At 36.0% G+C, this 25,016-nt stretch overlaps 1 protein-coding gene across 1 annotated transcript; it reads right to left on the bottom strand.

The window, feature by feature from the left end:
• Positions 1-12,265: 12,265 nt before the first annotated feature.
• Positions 12,266-24,751, bottom strand: LOC120577013 (uncharacterized). Its single transcript, XM_039827901.1, has 4 exons — positions 24,574-24,751; positions 22,375-22,643; positions 13,152-13,264; positions 12,266-12,917 (listed from the first exon to the last, which is right to left on the bottom strand). Exons 1-4 carry the CDS (start codon positions 24,749-24,751, stop codon positions 12,266-12,268), a joined length of 1,212 nt encoding a protein of 403 aa, XP_039683835.1.
• Positions 24,752-25,016: the final 265 nt, after the last annotated feature.

Raw genomic sequence — 25,016 nt, 5'->3', positions numbered from 1 at the left:
TTTTCTTCATCAACTAAAATAAACGTCACCATTATCATCCTTATACTCTTTAAACATCTCCAAGTTCATCACTCATATAAACAAACAACACCTATTCTTATTTCTATGATCTTTAACTTCCTCTCTCCCATCTTTTATTAGAAATAAACTTCACCATTCTCGTCATCATTATAATATAAACATCATCAGTTCTCATATCGTAATATAAACATCATCACTCTCATCATCTTTATGATACAGACCTCATCAACTTTCATCGAATGTATTTATAGGTTTACATAACATTACTCATCATCCTCTTCATTATAGTCCTAAGACTCCTCACCATTTTGTTCCTATCAAGACATTTATATCACCATATTATCCCATCATTAATCCAACCATTACACGCGATTCATTTCTATGTCATTAACCCTCTATTTTATTTTATTATCCATCTCACAGACATATCCTATTCTCTCATCTATTCTAGGATCTATATATACTTTATTATGATATCATACCATATTCCTCATTCTTAGTCTTAAGTTGTTTACTTATTCGTTATCATAACATCTCCTCCCTTTACAACTAGGTTCTACCTAACCATCGTCATTAACTCCTTCATACATATTATCTCATTAATGCACCTTTACATCTTATTACTTCGTCCTCACATTGATCGTCATCTATACGTAAACCATTCTCCTAATTTGAACCTCATTCTAATTTAAAGTTATTATCGCACTTGATCATTACTTTCGACTTCATAAACTTCCCTCACCAAGACTTCATTATAATTCAAGGTTTCATTCTCTCGATACTAGTCATTATTATTATCGTCAAACATTATAACTACTACCTCTTCTCTTCTTTCTTTCCTATTCATCTTAATTGCTCTCTTCTAATCGATTGCCATCTTATTCATCTCTATCATCATTTCTATTATCTTTCATTACTTAATTCACAACTCACTATTCTTCCTTACATTTCGTCTACGATCCCCTAATTCGACTACACTATATTCTTTATTTGTTTTTACACTTCATACGTTCTAATATAACATTCGCCTGAAGTTATTTGATTACCATGACTCTCTCACTCTTCAATTAACAATACTCCTAAGCTCATCGTGGGTTTACGGAGATTAAGTTTGACTTCGTCAGTTACTCGAAAAGCACCTATTTCATATCCTCGCTCATCATCGTCTTTTTCACTTCTTTATATCTTTCCTATTTTATGCTCTCGTAATAGACTTGCCACATTAGACTTTTTTAAATACCCTAAGGGATTACTCTCGTCGTTGTCACTCCGCCATGAACAACCTATCTATACCTCTTCTACCTCCCCTTCTATACTTAAACTACTTCACCGTTTTAGTCATCTATCTTAAACTTCACCCCTGTCCCCCCCCTCTAATCATTGTATTTCGCTCCCTATTGCTAGGCCGTCTTTAGCATCATTAGGTTCTCATAGGTTACTATCTTTGGTTCATATTTAGACTTGCTTTTATCTTGAAACAACCGCTTTCTTTTATGCTCGAACACATTCCCTCGTATAGATATATAGCCTAGGGGTCCTGACTTTTACTTTAAACACTAATGGATTTCTTAAAGTTACTATTGCTGTTATAGGAGTTGAAGAGTCCACTAGAAGAATTGTGCTGAAATTTCATTAACAACGCAGCATGTCCCAGACATGGTGTTTAAATCATAACTCAAGTTATAGAGGGACTAATAGATTCAAACTAATGGGGAATGAAAGCTAACACACACATATACAACTTTCATGAAGACTTCCAAACCTAATTTGGAACATAAAGTGGCAGAAAAATTGACTTTTCCTATGTTTGGGGAAAGAAACGACCCTGCTGACCCCTGTGCACTATTTTCATCATATCTTGAGTTATAGATACTTAAATAGACTCCATCCAAAGGCTAGTGAAAGCTAACATCGATATCTACAACTTTCATGAAGACATAAAAACCTAATTATGAACCAAAAAGTGCCAGATTTTCTTTTTCTTTTTCAGTTACAGAAATTGAAAAGATCACGACCCAGCTGACCTATGTGTAGTATTTTGATCATATCTTGAGTTTTAGATGTTGGAATGAGGTCAAACAAACGCCAAATTAAAGCTAACATTCATATCTACAAATTTTAAGCAGACATCGAAACCTAAGGGACCAGTATTTATTTTGATTTCGGGTACAGAAATCGCAGATTTTCTGCGATTTCGCATCTGCGATTTAGCATTAAGGGACCTTTCCTAACTCCGTTTTCGACCCTAAACTCGCCAAACCCAACCCGAATCTTCACTCCATCATCACCCTATTATTCAAACACTAATTCTTCGTTAACCTGCCAGATTATCCACTCTTTTTAAGACTAAAACTCAATTCAAAAACTTAAACTAGTTTTTCCTCAATTCTCATCTTTCAATTCTTTCATCATCATTTTCTCGTCAAAATTCACATCATACCAGCAACAACATATTAAAATATAACCCTCATATCATAGATTAAGATACCCTAAATGCAAAGATTCTCCCCCTTACCTCGATTCCTTTGAAAATTCCAGCTTTGGCTTGATTCCGTCACAGCTAGGGTTTCTCCTTTTCTCCTCCCCTCTTCTCTATTTTCAACGTTCAGCAAAAGTGACCCTTATAACTCCTAATGTTTCTATTTATAATTGGGTCAATCACTTGTTATAATTTTCTCCTCCTCTGTTCACTATTATTTTACTCATCCCCTCCCCCACTTATTTGAAACTTATATTCTACACCTCCGACACTATTTTATTTTGTTTTGATTCCTCTCCTTATTTAAAATAAATTCTCGTACTACTTATCAATCATCATCAATATTCTATCTTCTTAACAACAAAATAACATTCAAGCTAAAGCAGCATCAATAATAATATTAACCAACACTTCACCTATTAAAATTCATGCAATTAATTAAAAAAAAAAAAAAAATTGGGGTGTTGCACCTATTCTCATGGTTGATCGTTATTGAAACCCATTAACAGCGAAACTTTTAAGGTCTCAAGGTTTAGTAGACTATTCTCATGTTTCGTGAACCTTGTCTAATCTCACATGTCTAATATTAACCTTCTTCTTTCGATACTTTGATTAATATTGTAAATAAGAATTAAGAACGGTGAGATAAGATTAGAAAAATAGATTTACATAAAATTAGGGTCATAGGCTTGGTTTGAATAGGATTAGGTCATTAGACTCATCCAACAATCCCAAGACAAAGAAGTTTACTCACTCATGTTCATCATAGACATAGATATTAAGGAGAAAAAGAAGACGAACATGAAAGTAATAGCTGAAAATAAAAGAACAATAATTTTAAATAAGAAGAAAATAAGAAATTTTATTCAATGGAAATAATTGTCATAGAGAATTCCCAATAATAAAATATGGATTATACAAGCTTGATGGATCCTCTATTTATAGCTAAAGGAACAACATAAAATTGCACTAAATCGGAGCATAAATTTGTACTAAATCGGCGCATAAATTTGCACCAAATCAGAACATATAATTGTACTAAATCTGCACATAAATATGCACCAAATCAGCACATAAATATGGCAGAATTTCCTTCTTTTTAGCTTTCTTCTCAAACAAGCTTTAATCATGCATCTTAATCCACTCTTTTGCTCGAAGACTCGGTCATTCATCATATTTGATCCTGAAATAAAAACAAACAAATTTGAAGTAAAATAGAGCTAAAAAGTAATTAAAAACAATAAAATCTTAATAAAATAAACACTTAAAACTACTAAATTAATGACTTATCAAACTCCCCCATACTTGAATCTTTGCTTGTCCACAAGCAAAAGGCATAAACATCAGCATCATTAACAACATTTAACATATGACAATACAATTAAAGACTTTTGTCTCCCCCAACGCTTTGTTTTCAGCGTACACTAATCACAATTTCAAGTATTTCACATGAATCTATTCAACCCAACAACAAGTTTCAAGTGAGTGTGTGTGTGTGTAGTCCAGCTTTTTCTTGCTCTTGTTTAAGAGATATTATGAGGAATCAGGTTCTAACCTTAACAATAAACCAACCGAGAAAAGTTCTTTCTTCATTTCATATAAGAGAGGTGGGAATCATTTATGATCTTTTGGCAATTACAAGTAAGAAGGAATTACAGAAGCTACTTTTAGTTTTTAAGATGACAACACCTTCCCTGGGAAGCCAGTGAGGGCAGCTCCTACCCACTAAAGTCAATGATGTCTTCTTAAGAGTTTTTCAGGTTAATCAAATCTTCCCTGGGAGGCCAGTGAGGGCAGCTCCTGTAACACCCCATTTTCCCAACTTAAAAATTTCAAACATAAAATCAGAGTAAACAACATAAAACAGGATATCACATTTCTTAAAATCTCAAAATAGATAAATCATAATTTATCCTTCATCATAAAGCAGCGGAATTAATTCAAATTCATAAATAGTCTTGGCACGCAGGCCTCATAATAATCATCTCATAAATTCAGTTTAAGTAACGTGTAAACATAGCATATACGTAAAGGAAAGAGAAATAGCCACTAATGATCCCCTCTCGTTACGTATCAGAGCAACCTAAGACTCAGTGAGGCAAGGCCACTCACGACAGCACAACAACAACCTACTCTGGATTACCTGCAAGTTACTCATACGAAGAGCAACATTTCCAAGCAGAAGGGGTGAGATTTCACAAAACAATAAAATTAAACATATAATTCAACAATTATATTTAGAGAATTGTTGTTCCCACATTTGGTTTGGCTGTGCCACACAAGTAAATTACGCAAATGCCCCTAAAACTGGCGGCAGTTAACTGCCGAAGTATTTAGGAAGCCGGCGGCAATTAACTGCATAGGAGTTTCCAAAACTCCATTGTTGCGTTTTTAATTATCCAAGGTGCGATTTTGAGTCATTTGAAGCCATTACAAGTCAATTTTAATCACAAAAACAAGTAAGTTTTTTGAATCCTATTGTATTATTGCTTTGTGGTCGAATTGTATGTTATTTTTTGTTAAATTTCGATTATATTGATTTGTTGATTTTATGATATGTTAGGATAGTTTAGGTTAGAATGGTTAGAATTGTTAGTATAGGTTAAATTGATCGCCATTTTTCTTTTAATGTAGATATGTCTCAGAATCAGAATCAGGGTAACGTTCACGATGATGAGAAGAAAAAAGAAAAATCACCTATGACGTGGCATGGAATTGTTTGCGATGGTTCCGAAAAAAAGAAGGGTTCGAAGGTGCCAGTGTACAATCACTCGAGGTTGAGGAGGAGCGGGAGGACATGCTATTTCGGTCCTCAACCAAAACAAGGTACCGCAGGGACTGTAGCGGACAAGCCAATTGATTTGTGTGACGAGGAAGAATGAATGTAATGGCTTTTAATGCCTAATTGTTTTGGATTTTTTTATGTTTTATTTTTCTGTCGCGCACATTTTGTTTGACATTATGGTATTTAGAATAAAATTGCATTTGGAATAAATAAATTTGAAAACAAAATAAGATAATTATTGTTCCATTCAAAACAAAATATATGTTATCACATTACATTGCATTACACATTAGATTTCGAAATTTACCTTCCAGCTGCAACAATCATCTTACCACTGAATGGGGCAAATTCAAACTTGTTAAGCAGCAGGACTCCAGTATTCGATAAGCATCTTGAACGCTGGTATTCAAGTGTCAAAAGAATGAGGTGCATTCCTTGACACTTGAATACCATTGTCCAAGATGCTCATCGAATACTGGAGTCCTGCCCCATCCAGGGTAAGACAATTGTTGCAGTTGGAATGTGCATTCCAACCTCAACAATTGTGTTACCTTTGAATGGGATAAATTCAAACCTGCAAAACAACAGGACTCAAGCATTTCGCCGAGCACTTCATGTTTTCCCTTTGAAAAGAATAAATTTTTGTGAGGCTTGCTTTAGATGATGGTATTCAAGTGCCACAGAATTGAGGTTCAATACTTGACACTTAATACCTTCATCTAAACCAGCATAACAAGAATTTAATATTTTCAAAGGAGAAACATGAGGTGCTCGCGAAATGCTCGAGTCCTGTTGTTTGACAGGTTTGAATTACCCCATTCAAAGGAAGACAATTGTTGTAGTTGGAATGCACCTTACCCTAACTAATGACGATCTTCTGGCGGAATCAAACTTTTGATGATATCTTCAGTTGATCTAAGCAACTTCACCCGCATATCGATCCACTGGAACATGCTGTGCTCCCAAAACATGGTCGTCACGTTTTCGTCGTTCGTTAATTCCACCCAAGTGAATGATACTCTCCCATCGTCGAGCGTTGGACGTTTATACCAAACGTGTTCCACCATCCTTGTGTCTCTGGGGTTGACTCTTTCGTTGAATTCAGTCGGTTTATCCTTGAGACGTCTTAACGTTACACCAAGGCATCGAACCTTCAACCTCTGAGGTTCTCCGCCGTTGAATTGCGCATGAACGTCGATCCACCCGGCCATTGTTTTAAATCTACACAATAAGAAACTAAAAACAATCAATGAAAAACTCATTCAAACATTTCATCGAACACTTGATGTGCACATTATACATAGAGTCTAAAATTCATAAAAATAATCCTAAAATTTTAAATCATATACTCTTACTAAAATAAAAAAAATAAGCATATAACATAAACATCATGCAAATATTTTAACAACATTAATAAACTAACATATACCCTAAAAATTAATTATAACATGTAAATCTACTAAAAAATAATAAATGCACTCAAAAAGTAAAAAATAATAACATTTATAACAACTAAAATGTAAGTTAATAGCATTATAATTACTTACTTGTGATTTTGTTGAATAAAGTTGGTTGGATTTGGTTGTGTTTTTTAGAGAGATTTTGAGAGAAATTTGAAGAAATTATTTGGAAGATAAGATGAATAATGGATGAGAGGAGATTCTGCCAGATTTTGTAGGGCAGAAGATCCTCGGCAGTTAACTGCCGAATTATTTGGTTGATTAATGTTGTTAAAATATTTTTTATTTTCAAAATCTCGGCAGTTAACTGCCGAAGAAAACCTCGGTAGTTAACTGCCGAGGAAAACTAAACATCCAAAACTTCACAAAATTCTCAATTTCTCTTCAATCTTCGCCAAATCTTCTTTCACGAATTGCAAGCAAATCAATAGGACACTTATATTATATAGTAGTGTTCAGGTTTGACTAGACAACTAAAACTTTGTCATTAGTAATAAAATACTACTACTACACTCTAGAAAAAAAGTAACAATCACGTCTCATTGAAAATTGCTTATTATCAATACATGAAGTTACAAGAACAAACTTTAATTTTCATGCCGATTAAATCTTCATCATTCTAAAAAACATTACAATATCATTCTAAATTATTTTGAAAGCCGGATTTTTACACAAACGTTTAAAATTCATCATAACGGTTCAAATAGCAAAAAAATATTGGTGCAAATGCACAACTTAATTAAACCAACATTTTTGTACATTAAACAAAGTAAAAAAAGCCCATGAAATTAAAAATAATGTCATCAAAGTAGAAATATACAAATATACATAACTCAATGTGATCAAAAGACTAAAACTAAAAAATAAATCCTAAAAAAGATAAATAGTACTACTGGTCCTGATCGTGCTGATGGTGCCTCCTCCTCGGCCTCTGGGCTCTCCTCCTGGTCAAAATCGGCGCGATCTGCTCCCTCATATGGGTCATGGCCTCAAACCACTGCTGAGGGGTCATGCTCATGACCTCCTCCTGGCCTAACTGCGCATCAGCGTAGGCAACAGCGCCAATAACCATGTCATAGGTGTCAGGCGAGCTTCTCGCCTCATACCGCTCCCACTGATCTGGTCTTCATTTGCAGGCCTCAGAAGATCTCCTGGAATAGGTGGCAAGATCTGAGGGTGAGACACCCTAGTGTACCATATGACATAGCCATCCGCCACCCGCCATGTATCCTCTCCTGCCTGCTCACCCCGATCGTCCGCCTTAAGCGTGTGAGTGCGGAAGTCGACGAACATCTGCACAATGGAAGGCGGTGGGAGGTCCCTAACATCAGTCGGATGTGTAGGGATGGTCTGCACGTATCCGTACTGCCTCAAAACCCTCTCGGGCAAGTGACGGTACACCCTACGGACACCGCACATAATCCATCCAGAATACCAGAAAACCTCCTCGAAGTCCTGGATCTCTCTGTGCTCCTCGTACGGCCTCCAGCATACATCATCTAACTGTATACGATCGAGCAGTGACCGATACGTGATCCCCTCCCCATGACCCTTCCGGAGCTTCCACCTCGCTGCAACCGGATAGTTTTCCAGGTAGTCAGTGTTGAGATCAACACTGAAAAACCCTGGAAAATGCGCCAAAAACCATGCCTGCACAAACCAAACAAATAACATTTATAAATTATTACGCACGGAAAAATATAACAAAAAAATAAAAGTTAACAAAAAAATAAAGTTAACATAAATATAAAATTTAAGTTTTCTTACAGTGAGCAGTGTCACGCTCCCCGCAAGCGTTCTGTGTCCAGGCCTACATGCATCCGCCAACTCGCCGTATAGGTAGGCGAGGGTCATACCTCCTCAGGAATAATTACGCATCCCTGCGTAGCCGTCCGCCATGGTCGTCAAATATATCAGCTCGATGCGCTTGTTGCTTCTATCGCCAAAAACACATATTAAACATATAGAAAAATAAATATGGTTTAAACAAAAACACATATAAAGAAAACAATTAAACATAAAAAATAGAATTAAAAAAATAAACATATAACAGTGTATATAATAATTAAAACAAACACACATTTAAAGAAAATAATTAAACATAAAGAAAAATAATTAAAAAAAAACATATAGAGGTGGATATAATAATTAAAACAGACACACATTTAAAGAAAATAATTAAACATAAAGAAAAAGAATTAAAAAAAACACATATAAAAGTGCATATAATAATTAAACAAACATACATTTAAATTAAAGAAAATATTTTAACATAAAGAAAAACCAATTAAAAAAAACACATATAAAAGTGGATATAATAATTAAACAAACACACATTTAAATTAAAGAAAATATTTTAACATAAAGAAAAAACAATTAAAAAAAATACACTTACATTATTTGAATTATACCAGAGTGGCAACGCCACATGACCGGCATAAGAGTGGAGCAAGGACAAGTCAGCCGGTCCACCAGGAAAGGGAGGGTCCGTAGGTAACACCTCCGGTGCAGCAGCTGCTGCAATGTCATCCTCGTCTCCTGCATCCTGCTGGTGTGGTATATGATCCTGGTCATATCCACCATCCGTCACATCATGCTGTACCTGATCCTGATAGTTCGGGTACTCCACCCCAGTCTGGTCAACAGGCTGTGACGGGTCAACAACCTATGACTCCTCATGCTGTGTAGCCTGAGAGCTTCCTGAGCCATCTCCCCTCCGACCTCTACCCCTCTTTGGGATGTGGCCGCTCTGCCTCTCCTTGCGGTGGCTCTGAGTCATGGCACGCCTACCACCAATCATCTTCGATGGATCAATGGGGTCCTGATCGGCCATATCTACAAAAAATAAAAATAAAAAATTAATATCATTCAACCACTTTATCAAAAACACTAAATCTAAACAAAACCTAGACTTTCACATTCAACCTAAACATAACCTAAACATAACCACTTTCACATTAAACCACTTTACCAAAATAAAGACATTGATTGAACCTAAACATTATCATACACATTATCATTAACATTCAAACGTAAAAAATCAAATGCATTATCATACACATTCAACCTAAACTAAACATAATTCAATATACACATTCAACCTAATTCAATATACACTTTTTCAATATACATTCAACTTAATTCAACATACACTTTTTCGAATTACAATCAAGATCGTATCCAATACCTAAACTAACTAAATAATCAATAAAATTGTCATTGACACATTTTATCAAACACTTTGTGTGCAAAGTATCAAACATACTCAAAATGTGTTCTTTTGCCACCATTCAAAACCACATTATACCCTAACATCATTCAATCATCAATTAAACCAACTACATTCAATTATAAACTACATGCACTCATAAAAAATTCAATTCCTACATCAACCCTAACCACATGAAAACTACCATTTTTTTTTAAAAAAAAAACCTACCCAAACTAACATTATGATTAAAAATGAGTCAAGATACTTACTTGTGATTAAATGGAGATGATGCACTTGATTTTGCTGAAAAATCGAATTTGGAGAAGTTGGATGGTTTGGAAGATTTTTGAAGAATGAAGAAAACTGAGTTTCTGCGTTTCTGCGTTCTGATTATGTTCAGTTTTCCTCGGCAGTTAACTGCCGAGGAAATCCTCGGTAGTAAGCTGCCGCCGGTTTACTAAAAACTTCGGCAGTTAACTGCCGAAGGGCATTTTCGTATTTTACTCGTGTGGTACAGCCATACTATATGTGGGAACAACAATTCTCTTATATTTAACAACATAAATATCATCAATTAATAATAATATAATCAACAACATAAATAATCATCTTATAATAACATAAACATAACATAAGCAACAACGTATTCATCATTATTCCATGGTTGTTATTATCAACAACTTCAACGATCCGTCAACGTAAGAGTACACCACCTCTTATAAACAACAACCTAAGAGTACACCACCTCTTATAAGACGACAACCTAAGAGTACACCACCTCTTATAAGACGACAACCTAAGAGTACACCACCTCTAATAAACAACAACCTAAGAGTACACCACCTCTTATAAGACGACAACCTAAGATTACACCACCTCTTATAAACAACAACCTAAAAGTACACCACCTCTTATAAGACGACAATCTAAGAGTACACCACCTGAACATAAAAAGGTCACCAATAACAACTTCAACTACGACTTCCACAATTTTGACAACATTAACAACTTAAAATTCCAATAATTTGGATCAACATCTTACAAGTTAAACAACTTAGACCAACATTAGCAATCCTAATCACGACAGCAAGGCAGCACCATTAAATAATATGCAGCAAGTTAACATCAACAATAATCATCCAATATAATCATTACAACTCCATATCAACGTCTTTCACAATATATAAATATTTTCACATTTAATCATCAAAGTAAATCATCTTTGCTCATCAATTGATATCTAACCAATTCAATTCTTCATCTAAAACTTTTATTATTTATAACTCTTTATGATTATCACTCTTAAATTAAAATATTAATATATATTCCAAAATAGCGTACGGTAACTCGTAGAAAAATTATTATTTTTGATCATTTCCAATTTCTAAAACAAATTACCTAAATATCTAATTCAGTAATATAAGCCATTTACCAAATCACTTCATAAAATAAGCCATTGACCTTTTCAATAACTCAAATTGAATCTTCTAGAAAATAATGACATATATAATTACTTTCTAATAAACGCATATTTAACATATAGCAGCACAATAGCTCAAATTAAAAGCAAGATCATTGTCATGTCATTGCAATGACAATCGAAAGCGGAACAGAAGCAACAATCAACATATGTTTATATATGGAATATGGCACAAACAGTAGCAATAAGATCATAAAAGAATAATAGAAAACAAAAACCTTTCATTACCCATATATTCATTTAACCCTTACGGTGAATAGAGACTCCCCCTTACATTAATTCAATGAATTAGCTACTATTAAATCAACCAATTACAACTTATAAACCTAATTCCCAAATTTCCAAAACTACAACCTACAACATGTTAAATTCAATTTTCAAAATCATACACTTAGAATTAGTGAAGGTTAATCCCACCCTTAGCTTAATCAAAATCGATCAGCAGCCTTTCCTCTTGGTTCTTCTCTTATCTGGTTTTCTCTCTTTTCTCCAAAGCAACTTGTTTCACGTGCCCACTATTCTGACCTATTTTCTCCTATTTATTTCATCAACCCTCTTTATCTTATTTCCACTTATTCCACCAAACTCTCAAAATTCTCAAAACAGCCCCTCATCTCAATATTATTTTATTTTCAAATCTTATTCTATTTAAATAATAAAATAACACTACTTAATAAATAGCTACACACCACTTAATCAACATAATAATATAAAATCATATATAAAAAGACTTTAAATCAACCAATAATAAATAAATAAAATTGGGGCGTTTCAACTCTCCCCAACTTTAAGAATTTTCGTCCTCGAAAATATACCTCTAGTCAAGCGATCATTCATGCATCATCTGCGTACCAGTCAAAGCAAAAACCTTCCCACCAGTCTGGGCCTTCTTAGGCTTCTTGCACTTTGAACTAATATGACTTTCTTCCTTGCAGTTGTAGCAAACCACATCATCATGATTGCAATCTACCTCATTATGACCCTTTTCACCACAACGGAAACACCGTTTCACTTTACCAGTACATGTGTTACTCTTGTGACCCTTCTCACCACACCTGTAACAAACTATTTCAGCAGGAGTCTCTTCCTTCTTGGGCCTCCTCTCGTCATTCAACCTATGCTCACCCGGGGCACTGTACGGCTTAAGACGACTCTTGTCTTTATTCCTCCGCTCACCCCTAGCTTTATAATGGGCTTTGGTATCATCCTCATAAATTCTACAGCTACTCACCAGCTCAGAAAATTGACGAATCTTCTGATAACCAATGGCCCGCTTAATATCAGCACGCAGACCATTCTCAAACTTTATGCACTTGGAGAACTCAGCAGTCTCAGCGGTGTAATGTGGATAAAACTTAGCAAGCTCCATAAACTTTGCAGCATATTCTGTTACTGACATATCTCCCTGCTTCAGCTCTAGAAATTCTATTTCTTTCTTACCTCGGACATCCTCCGGGAAATATCTGTTCAGAAACTCTCTCCTAAACACAACCCAAGTAACAACAGTACCATCTTGCTCTAGGACGGGTAGAAGACTAATCCACCAGTCATCAGCTTCCTCAGCTAGCATGTGCGTGCCGAACCGCACCTTTTGCACCTCGCTACACTGCATAACTCTGAAGATCCTCTCAATCTCTTTGAGCCACTTCTGAGCTCCATCAGGGTCGTACCTTCCCTTGAATGTTGGTGGATGATTCCTCAGGAAAGTTTCCAACATTCTTACTTCATCGTTACCAGCACCAACTTGTGGATGTTGTCCTACAGCTTGAGCCACAGCTTGCAGTGCAACAGCAATAGCAGCATCGTTCCTTCCAGCCATCTTAGAATTCTACACAGTAAACAACAACTCAGGACAACAACGAGACAATATAAACTGACACACGACTCAACTACTTGCCCGGACGGACCGACCTGCTCTGATACCAATTGTAACACCCTGTTTTCCCAACTTAAAAATTTCAAACATAAAATCAGAGTAAACAACATAAAACGGGATATCACATTTCTTAAAATCTCAAAATAGATAAATCATAATTTATCCTTCATCATAAAGCAGCGGAATTAAATTCAAATTCATAAATAGTCTTGGCACGCAGGCCTCATAATAATCATCTCATAAATTCAGTTTAAGTAACGTGTAAACATAGCATATACGTAAAGGAAAGAGAAATATCCACTAAAGATCCCCTCCCGTTACGTATCAAAGCAACCTAAGACTCAGTGAGGCAAGGCCACTCACGACAGCACAACAGCAACCTACTCTGGATTACCTGCAAGTTACTCATACGAAGAGCAACATTTCCAAGCAGAAGGGGTGAGATTTCACAAAACAATAATATTAAACATATAATTCAACAATTATATTTAATAACATAAATATCATCAATTAATAATAATATAATCAACAACATAAATCATCATCTTATAATAACATAAACATAACATAAGCAACAACGTATTCATCATTATTCCATGGTTGTTATTATCAACAACTTCAACGATCCGTCAACGACAACATCCACCTGACAACACAACTACGTGAGAGTACACCACCTCTTATAAGACGACAACGTAAGAGTGCACCAACTCTTATAATACGGCAATGTAAGAGTACACCACCTCTTATAATACGCCAACGTAAGAGTACACCACCTCTTATAAGACGACAACCTAAGAGTACACCACCTCTTATAAGACGACAACCTAAGAGTACACCACCTCTTATAAAGAGTACACCACCTCTTATAATACGACAACCTAAGAGTACACCACCTCTTATAAACAACAACCTAAGAGTACACCACCTCTTATAAGACGACAATCTAAGAGTACACCATCTGAACATAAAAAGGTCACCAATAACAACTTCAACTACGACTTCCACAATTTTGACAACATTAAAAACTTAAAATTCCAATAATTTGGATCAACATCTTACAACTTAAACAAATTAGACCAACATTAGCAATCCTAATCACGACAGCAAGGCAACACCATTAAATAATATGCAGCAAGTTAACATCAACAATAATCATCCAATATAATCATTACAACTCCATATCAACGTCTTTCACAATATATAAATATTTTCACATTTAATCATCAAAGTAAATCATCTTTGCTCATCAATTGATATCTAACCAATTCAATTCTTCATCTAAAACTTTTATTATTTATAACTCTTTACGATTATCACTCTTAAATTAAAATATTAATATATATTCCAAAATAGCTTACGGTAACTCATAGAAAAATTATTATTTTAGATCATTTCCAATTTCTAAAACAAATTACCTAAATATCTAATTCAGTAATATAAGCCATTTACCAAAGGAAAATGATTAAATGCACGACACAACTGTCGTGTGAATCCCGCGACTGACCTGACATCTTGATGGGGCCGCTCTCTTAAATTCTATTTCATACAAATGTCCAATTCGACCTTAGATCTTTTTGGCTGCAACTATGTGAATCGGTGCAAAGGCAAGGGGAGTAAATCAATCCTGTAACTGCTTGTTTACTTTTTTTTATATATAAAAATCAAGTGTGATTTGACGATTTCAATCTTATAATGAAATGAAACTTGCTGGAAAGTTCATATATGAATGAGGTTATGGAGTAGTAGTTGTATGACGTCTCTCTGTTCGTTAGATTTGAAGACAAACAACTGCGGCAATGAAAACAAGGAATAAAGCAAGATCGGTGGAAGTAACGGCAGAGATGAGTTGCAAGATGTCGATTAGACTCTACAAAGTTCATACAAAATATGTGATCATGACAGCAAATGTGTTATTTTCTCTTATGCACTGATATTTCACTTTTTTATTGTTTATTTTAAATAATTGAATTTAATAAAAAATAAATAAATGACCAATAGAAATTGAGAGTGCACGTGAGGGAGGTGACGTCGTGCGTTTCGTCGCTGCTATATGTCGCACCATATAGCAGTTCTCAGAAAATAATGACATATATAATTACTTTCTAATAAACGCATATTTAACATATAGTAGCACAAAGCACAATAGCTCAAATTAAAAGCAAGATCATTCTCATGTCATTGCAATGGCAATCGAAAACGGAACAGAAGCAACAATCAACATATGTTTATATATGGAATACGGCACAAACAGTAGCAATAAGATCATAAAAGAATAATAGAAAACAAAAACCTTTCATTACCCATATATTCATTTAACCCTTACGGTGAATAGAGACTCCCCCTTACATTAATTCAATGAATTAGCTACTATTAAACCAACCAATTACAACTTATAAACCTAATTCCCAAATTTCCAAAACTACAACCTACAACATGTTAAATTCAATTTTCAAAATCATACACTTAGAATTAGTGAAGGTTAATCCCACCCTTAGCTTAATCAAAATCGATCAGCAGCCTTTCCTCTTGGTTCTTCTCTTCTCTGGTTTTCTCTCTTTTCTCCGAAGCAACTTGTTTCACGTGCCCACTATTCTGACCTATTTTCTCCTATTTATTTCATCAACCCTCTTTATCTTATTTTCACTTATTCCACCAAACTCTCTAAATTCTCAAAACAGCCCCTCATCTCAATATTATTTTATTTTCAAATCTTATTCTATTAAAATAATAAAATAACACTACTTAATAAATAGCTACACACCACTTAATCAACATAATAATATAAAATCATATATAAAAAGACTTTAAATCAACCAATAATAAATAAATAAAATTGGGGCGTTACAGCTCCTACCAACCTAAGTCAATGGTGTCCTCTATTTAGCTACCAACCGTCTTTATAATCAACCAGTTTTAGGCACTTGATCATTTGATTAATGTCTTGTTGACCAACCAATTTTGGGCACGTGGTCACCTTGATCTTTTTATTCCACCACACTAACTTATACTACTTTTACTTTGAAAACTTTTAAGGGCCAATTTACCACTAAAGTTAGAACATGCTCCTTAAAATACCTACCTACACACTTACTCAAAGACTACAACTTTGTACTTTTCTCAAAGAGAATTTTCACAATTAAACATGATGTGGGTATAGAAAGAACACTCAAAACACAAGAAATCATTTTCATGTACAAAAACAGCCATTTTGGAAGAAATTTTTAAAAAAAATTTATGTCACATTACACAATAAAAACAAGCTGCTTACATGCCTTTTGCAACAAAACAAAACAGAAATTTAAATTCAAGGGAGTTCGAAACACTACGACACTTACTAGACTAGACAGTTTATTGAATCCCCCATACTTGGGTTAGACATTGTCTTCAATGAAACAAAAGAATAAGAAAAAAGAAAAGGGAAAGCTCACAATTTCAGTAGTTTTTGGGGGCAGGACTATCGTGCACGGCCGTGTGCTCATAAGCATGGACCGTGCGTAACTCTTTGGTCACAAGGCTTCAAAAAATTTCTTTTCTTTCTCATTTTTGGACAATCCACCTACAAAATAAAATAAAATAACACAAAACAAAACAAAACAAAAGCAATTAAACTCGTGCGTTGCCTCTCACACAACGTTAGCTTGACGATCAAAATTTTTATCTACCCTATACCCAAATTTTCACAAAGGGACAATGGCATCAAATTGACACTTTCTCCTAAGTCACACATGGATTTTTCAATGGTGTCAGATCCTATGACACATGGTATGGAAAAACTCCCTGGATCCTTAAGTTTAGGTGGAAATTTGTTTTGGATTATTGCACTACGTTCTTCCGTAAGGTTCACCGTCTCATCCTTCTCAATTTTTCTTTTGTTATAAGGAACATTAATGTAGAGCTTGTTTAGCATTTCAACAAATTTCCTAAATTTTTCATCTAACTTAGACTTAGTAAACCTTTGTTCGAAAGGAATTTTTGGCTTATATGGTGGTGGTACGTTAGGCTTTTCACTTTCTACCTTGGTTTCCTCACTTTGTGGTTTTTCGCTCTCTATCTCACCCTCAATAGTCTTGGATTTTACAATGGGGTCCTCTAACTACTTACCAACCCTAAGTGTAATAGCATTTATATGGCCTTTGGGGTTGGTTTCAATTAGACCTGGAAATACTCGGAAGGTTTGAGAGAAAGTAGCCACTTGTTGGGCTACTTGAGAGATTTGAGTCTCTAACATTTTATTGTGAGTAGAAATGGAGTCCACTTTTGATGTAAGTTTGGCTCCTCTACTTATAGCTAAAGGAACAACATAAAATTGCATTAAATCGGAGCATAAATTTGTACTAAATCGGCGCATAAATTTGCACCAAATCAGAACATATAATTGTACTAAATCTGCACATAAATATGCACCAAATCAGCACATAAATATGGCATAATTTTCCTCTTTTTAGCTTTCTTCTCAAAAAGCTAAAAAGTGAGATAAGAGTTTAGACGAGTTTGGCTTCTTTTTAGCTTTTAAGTTGGGGAGAGTTGTAATGCCCACTTTTATTTAATTAATTATTTAATCGAGTTTAGACGAGTTATATTATATTTATATAATATATGTGTGAATTTTGTTGATTTATGACGATTTAGATGATTTGGATGATATTGAGATGAGTTATGAGTTTTGATGATTTTGTTGAGATATGAGACTTATTTTATTGTTAAATAAAATAAGATTTGAAAATAAAATAAAATATTTAGTTGAGGGCTGTTTTGAGAGTTTTGGGGGAGAAAGTGAGATAAGATAAGATATTGGGAAGAGATATAAAAAGGAAAGACCTAGGTTGTAGAAAATTTGTACGTACGCCTGTTTTTGGAGAAAAGGAGGAAAAGTCAAGAGAAGAGAGAATCACCTAGGGAAAGCTGCGATTTCTTCATACAAGGTAAGGGTGAGACTAATGATTCAGTAATATTGATTCTTTGAGATTAGGTTGTTCCGGGTTCAATCTCGTTCTAAGTCATCCTCTAATCTTTAATACACATCTAAAGGTACTCAAAAGCATCTAAGGTTCAACTCAAAAGTCCAAAATACGAAAATCAACATGCTCTCTGGTCATGCTCGCTATGGCAAGTAAGGTTGCTCGTTGTGGCGAGCTACGACTTGTAACTCGCGAGGCGAGGGGAAAAGGCTCGCGTGGCGAGCGATGAAGAAATCAATATTACTGAATCATTAGTCTCACCCTTACCTTGTATGAAGAAATCGCAGCTTTCCCTTGGTGATTCTCTCTTCTCTTGACTTTTCCTCCTTTTCTCCAAAAACAGTTGTACGTACAAATTTTCTACAACCTAGGTCTTTCCTTTTTATATCTCTTCCCAATATCTTATCTTATCTCACTTTCTCCCCCAAAACTCTCTAAAATCTCAAAACAGCCCACAACTAAATATTTTATTTTATTTGCAAATCTTATTTTATTTAACAATTAAATAAGTCTCATATCTCAACAAAATCATCAAAACTCATAACTCATCTCAATATCATCCAAATCATCTAAATCGTCATAAATCAACAAAATTCACACATATATTATATAAATATAATATAGCTCGTCTAAACTCGATTAAATAATTAATTAAATAAAAGTGGGCGTTACAACTCTCCCCAACTTAAAAGATTTTTGTCCTCAAAAATTTACCTCAAGCAAACAACTCTAGATAAGACTCCATCATCTTACTTTCAAGCTCCCACGTCAAGCTTTCACCAGTCGCCCCAGCCCAAACGACTCTAACAAGGGGTATTTCCTTGCCTCTCAACGTCTTCACTTTCCGATAATCAATCCTCACCGGTAAGGTCTCTACCGTCAGGTTGTCTCTAACTTGCACATCATCACTCTGGATCACATGAGATGGATCCGGAACATACTTCCGAAGTTGCGACACATGGAAAACATCATGCAAATTCGAAAGATGCGGTGGTAATCCCACTCGATACGCCACCGTTCCAACTCTTTCCGATATCTGATACGGACCAATAAATCTCGGAGTCAACTTCTTTGACTTCAAAGCACGTCCAACACCAGTCACAGGAGTGACTCTCAAAAACACGTGGTCTCCTTCTTGAAACTCAAGATATTTCCTACGCTTATCATGATAACTCTTCTGTCGACTCTGCGACGCTTTCATTTTCTCTTGAATCATCTTAACTTTCTCAGTAGTCTGCTGAACAATCTCTGGTCCTAGGACCACTCTTTCTCCTGACTCAAACCAACACAACGGAGTTCTGCATCTCCGACCATATAAAGCCTCAAAAGGTGCCATTCCAATACTAGAACGATAACTATTATTGTATGTGAACTCAATCAACGGAATATGACTATCCCAAGTTCCTCCTTGCTCAAGAACACACACTCTCAACAAATCCTCTAGCGACTGAATTGTTCTCTCCGACTGACCATCTGTCTGCGGATGATATGCCGAACTCAATCTCAACTTAGAACCCAAAGCCTCTTGCAAACTTTTCCAAAATCTAGAAGTAAATCTTGGATCTCTATCTGATACAATGCTCGAAGGAACACCATGTAACTCCACAATCTCCTTGATATAAATTTCGCCAACTAGGCAACAGGAAAACTAATATTAATCGGTAGGAAATGAGCCGACTTCGTCAATCTATCAAAAATAACCCAGAACGCGTCATTCCCTCTAGGAGTATTCGGAAAACTCGTCACAAAATCCATGGATATACTATCCCATTTCCATTCTGGCACATCTAACGATACCATCATACCAGCAGGTTTCTGATGCTCAATCTTCGACTTCTGACAAACTAAAAAGGAATACACAAACTGTGCCACATCACGTTTCAATCCAGACCACCAGAAGATCTTCTTTAAATCATGATACATCTTTGTAGCTCCCGGATGAATACTCAAGCTACTTCTGTGACTCTCTTCAAGAATCATTTTCTTCATCTCTGCATCGTCAGAAATGCAAATCCGACCTCGGAACCTCAACATACCATGGTCATCAACTTTAAAGTCACCATCTTCAGTCTGATTACTAGCAACGAACAAGTCTACAAACTTGACATCAACTTTCTGTGCCTCTTTAATACTCTTCAAAAATTCACTATCAATCTTCAGCATTCCCAGTTTCACACTCTGAGGTGACCACTCACAAACCAAGCTCATATCTCTAAATTGTTGAAGTAATTCGAACTCTCTAACCATCAAAGCGGACATATGCAATGTCTTCCTGCTCAAAGCATCTGCAACAACATTAGCTTTACCTGGATGATAATTCAAACCAAAGTCATAATCTTTCAGCAATTCTAGCCATCTACGCTGCCTCATATTCAATTCTTTCTGATCGAACAAATACTTTAAGCTCTTGTGATCGCTAAACACCTTAAACCTCGAACCATACAAGTAATGTCTCCATATCTTCAATACAAAGACCACAGCCGCCAACTCTAAATCATGCGTCGGGTAATTCTTCTCATGAATTCTCAACTGTCTTGAAGCATAAGCTACCACTTTACCATCTTGCATAAGTACACCTCCTAAACCCGGCTTGGATGCATTATAGTAAACCACAAAAGGTTCATCGGACTTCGGCAAAATCAAAATCAGAGCTGTCGTCAGCCGCTTCTTCAATTCACTGAAACTATTCTCACAATAAACATCCCACACAAAAGCTTTTCCTTTACAAGTCAACTGCGTTAGCGGAAGTGCTAACTTAGAAAATCCTTCAATAAATCTTCGGTAGTAACCAGCTAAACCCAAGAAGCTTCTAATCTCTGTAACTGACTTAGGAGTCCCCCATTGCGATACCGCTTCTACTTTAGAGGGATCTACAACAATACCATCACCAGAAATAACATGGCCAAGAAAACTTACTTCTTTCAACCAGAACTCACACTTAGAGAATTTAGCATAAAGTTTCTTCTCTTTCAACACTTGCAAGACAATCTTCAGATGCTCAGCATGTTCTTCTTCAGTCTTGGAGTAAATCAAAATGTCATCAATGAAAACAACCAGGAACCGATCCAAAAATGCATGGAAGATGTGATTCATGTACTCCATAAACACTCCAGGTGCATTGGTCACACCGAAAGGCATAACTTTATATTCATAGTGACCATAACGCGTTCTGAAAGCTGTCTTCTGCATATCTTCATCTTTTACTTTAATCTGGTGATAACCTGATCTCAAATCAATCTTGCTGAAAACTTTTGCACCCAATAACTGATCCATCAAATCATCAATTCTCGGTAGTGGATACCTATTCTTGATAGTTACTTTGTTCAACTGACGGTAATCAATACACAATCTCATGCTACCATCTTTCTTCTTCACTAGCAAAGCTGGCGCTCCCCAAGGTGAAACACTTGGTCTGACAAATTTCTTCTCAAGCAAATCTTCTGACTGTTTCTTCAACTCAGCTAACTCGGAAGCAGACATACAATAAGGTGCCATCGACACCGGCTTCGTTCCAGGAACAAGATCAATAGAAAACTCGACTTCTCTCTCTGGAGGCACATCAGGAATCTCATCTGGAAAAACTTCAGGAAAATCGCATACCACTTGTAGTTTATCAATCACTGCCTGATTCTCAATAGATAAAGAAGCCATCAAAGAATACATCAAAATACCATCGCGTTCCAGTTGTTTCAGCTGCTTAGTAGATAAGAACTCTGCACCACTTTCCTCTTCAACGGAAGAGAAATATACTGACTTGCTAAAACAATTGATATGAACATGGTTGTACTCTAACCAATTCATACCAAGAATCACATCCATACCGCTCAAAGGTAGACAAACTAAATCCATTTCAAAATCACGACCAAACATAGAGAAAGGACATCTCAAACATACGAGAGAAGTAGTCACCGAACCCTTAGCTGGAGTTTCGACAACCATCTCTCCATTCATATCAGACAAATCAAGACCCAAAGTAGAAACACAATCGAAAGCAATAAAGCAATGCGTAGCACCAGTATCAATAATAGCAACTAAAGGAGTATTATTAATATAACAAGTACCTCTGATCAAGTGATCCTCATTCTCTGTCTGAGTACCAGCCAGAGCAAAAACTCTACCCGTAGTCAGTGCCCTCTTAGGCTGCTTACACTGGGACCCAATATGACCCTCTTCTTTGCAGTTGAAACACACGATATCACCATCTTTGCAGTCAGCTAATGTGTGACTCTTCTTGTCACACCAGAAACATTTCTTCACCTCCTCTGGACAAACAGTGCTCTTGTGGCCTTTCTCACCACAATTGAAATAAGTAATCTCAGCAGGAACATCCTTTTTCTTAGATCTCTCTCCTAGACCATCCTCTGTTTGCCCTTATCAGCAGGGGTATAACACCCCGTTTCCCAAAATCAATTTAATAATAAATAACATCAGAGTAAATCCCAAAAACGGGCATGTCACACTTCATATTAAAACCTCTTAAATAGAATATAAAACTATTTATTAAAAACATCCTTCATAAACATCATTAACTTGCAGCGGAAATATTTGCATTAAAATAACTCCAACAACCGTTTTAATTCTCCATAAAGTAATCTTGGCATAAAAGCCTCATCATCATAATTCCAATAACTAGATAAAGACTACATCAACATGTTCCAGAAATATGATACATAAGGAATGATAATAAATAAGAAATCCCATCCCAAACGTATCAGAGTCCTAGACACTTGAGCCACCACCAACTACTCAGGATCACCTGCAAGTTACCCATAGGGGTGAGATTCACAACAATAATATAGATAAAGAATGCATCAATTGAATCTAACACCCTATCATATAATTCATCAACAATATATAAATATCATCATTTTCAAATATCATCAACAATGGTAATTAACAACCCCCTCAACGACTCATGCAACTCATCACCACTCCACTAAGACTCCTCTAACAACACCCATGCATGTGGTACCATAATCAGGACCGTAGCCCTCACCGTTGTAGAATGGTTAAAGCATTCATTTTCAGGACATAAGTCCTCACCACTAACACCGCTTTGAGCAACTAGTGCTCCATCACTTTGAACGACAAGGCGTTCCAGAGCTGAAGATCTCCCACTGTTATGCTTATGCAACTGACCCACTTGTGTATATCTACATACAACCCAACCTATGCATATATGTGTATATGACTCACCACTCCAATTTACAACATTCATGTATAACTTAATTAAATAAAAACATACATCTGCTCGCTATGGCGAGCTCAGGAAAAAGGGCACTCGCCATGGCGAGTTCGAGGCGAACTCGAGGCGAACAGAAAAAGGCTGCTCTCGGGAGTTTTGACATTTTTCTCACTAAATCCTCAATTCTAAGCTCCCTATTCATCTTTTTGATCTAAAACTTGCACCAGTCCTCTCTAAAATCATTTAGACACTCAAAACTATCTATATTTCATCTTATAACAACACTTCAAAAATTCAGTTTCCCTCACAGGTACTTGCCATGGCGAGTTGTCTCACTCGCGAGGCGAGCCATGAAGTTGCTCACTCGCCTTGGCGAGCAAAGGCTACTTGCGAGGCGAGCGATGAACTCCTGTACGGGCAGAATGCAGGTTTTTCCCAAAAATTCCATTTTCCTCCAATTCACTCCCCAAATCAGTTTACAGATATGCAATGAAAGGTTATAAGCACTCAGAACCCATTTCTAACATAAAAAGAACAATCCTTACTCTTAAAACCCATTAATTTAACAAAACCTAACTTCTCCGAATTCTCACATAAACCTATTAAAAACAAAATCAGAATTCAGAACCTATACAATTGCAGTAAACCTCACCCTTACCTTAGAATAGCAGAAGAAAAATGCACAGCAAAATGATCCTTGGCTCTACTTGCTCTTCTCTCCCTTTTCTCCCAAAAGTCTTGTTTCTACGTAAAACAGTTTCTCTGGTTTTTCCTTTCTTTAACTCCCAATTGTAACTCCCTAAATTAAGAATTAACAATTAACTCCCCCTTAACTCTATTAATTATAACATAACCCCCAAAACTCTAATCAATTATATTTTCCACTTATTCTAATTATTAATAAAATAAATCATATAATAAAATACACACACCACATAAATCACCAAAAATCACATAAAATCAAATATGAAGCTCCAAATAAATCAAAAATAATTAAATAACGACTAGGGCGTTACAAGGGGCACTATATGGCTTAGGGCGACTCTGCTGGCCCTTAGTCTTCCGCTCATTAACAACCTTGTAATGAGCTCTGGTGTCCTCCTCATAGATCCTACAGCTGTTCACCAAATCTGGAAAAACTCGGATCTGTTGGTATCCAATCGCCCTCTGAATATCAGGCCGCAAACTATTCTCAAACTTGATGCATTTCGAGAACTCAGCAGTCTCAGCAGTATAATGTGGGTAGAACTTTGCCAACTCAACAAACTCGGCAGCATACTCCGTCACGGACATGTTTCCTTGTTTCAGCTCAAGGAACTCGATCTCTTTCTTCCCGCGAACATCTTCCGGAAAGTATCTTCTCAGGAACTCTCTCCTAAACACAGCCCAAGTCACAGCAGCTCCATCTTGCTCAAGGTTAGGTAGAAGGATAACCCACCAGTCATCTGCTTCCTCAGCTAGCTGATGCGTACCGAATCGCACTTTCTGAACCTCAATGCACTGCATCACTCGAAAAATCCTCTCGATCTCCTTAAGCCACGTCTGGGCTCCATCGGGG

This window comes from Medicago truncatula, chromosome 7 (assembly GCF_003473485.1).
Source record: "Medicago truncatula cultivar Jemalong A17 chromosome 7, MtrunA17r5.0-ANR, whole genome shotgun sequence".
NCBI classification, from domain to species: Eukaryota; Viridiplantae; Streptophyta; class Magnoliopsida; order Fabales; family Fabaceae; genus Medicago; species Medicago truncatula.
This window is presented reverse-complemented; position numbering and strand designations above follow the sequence as displayed.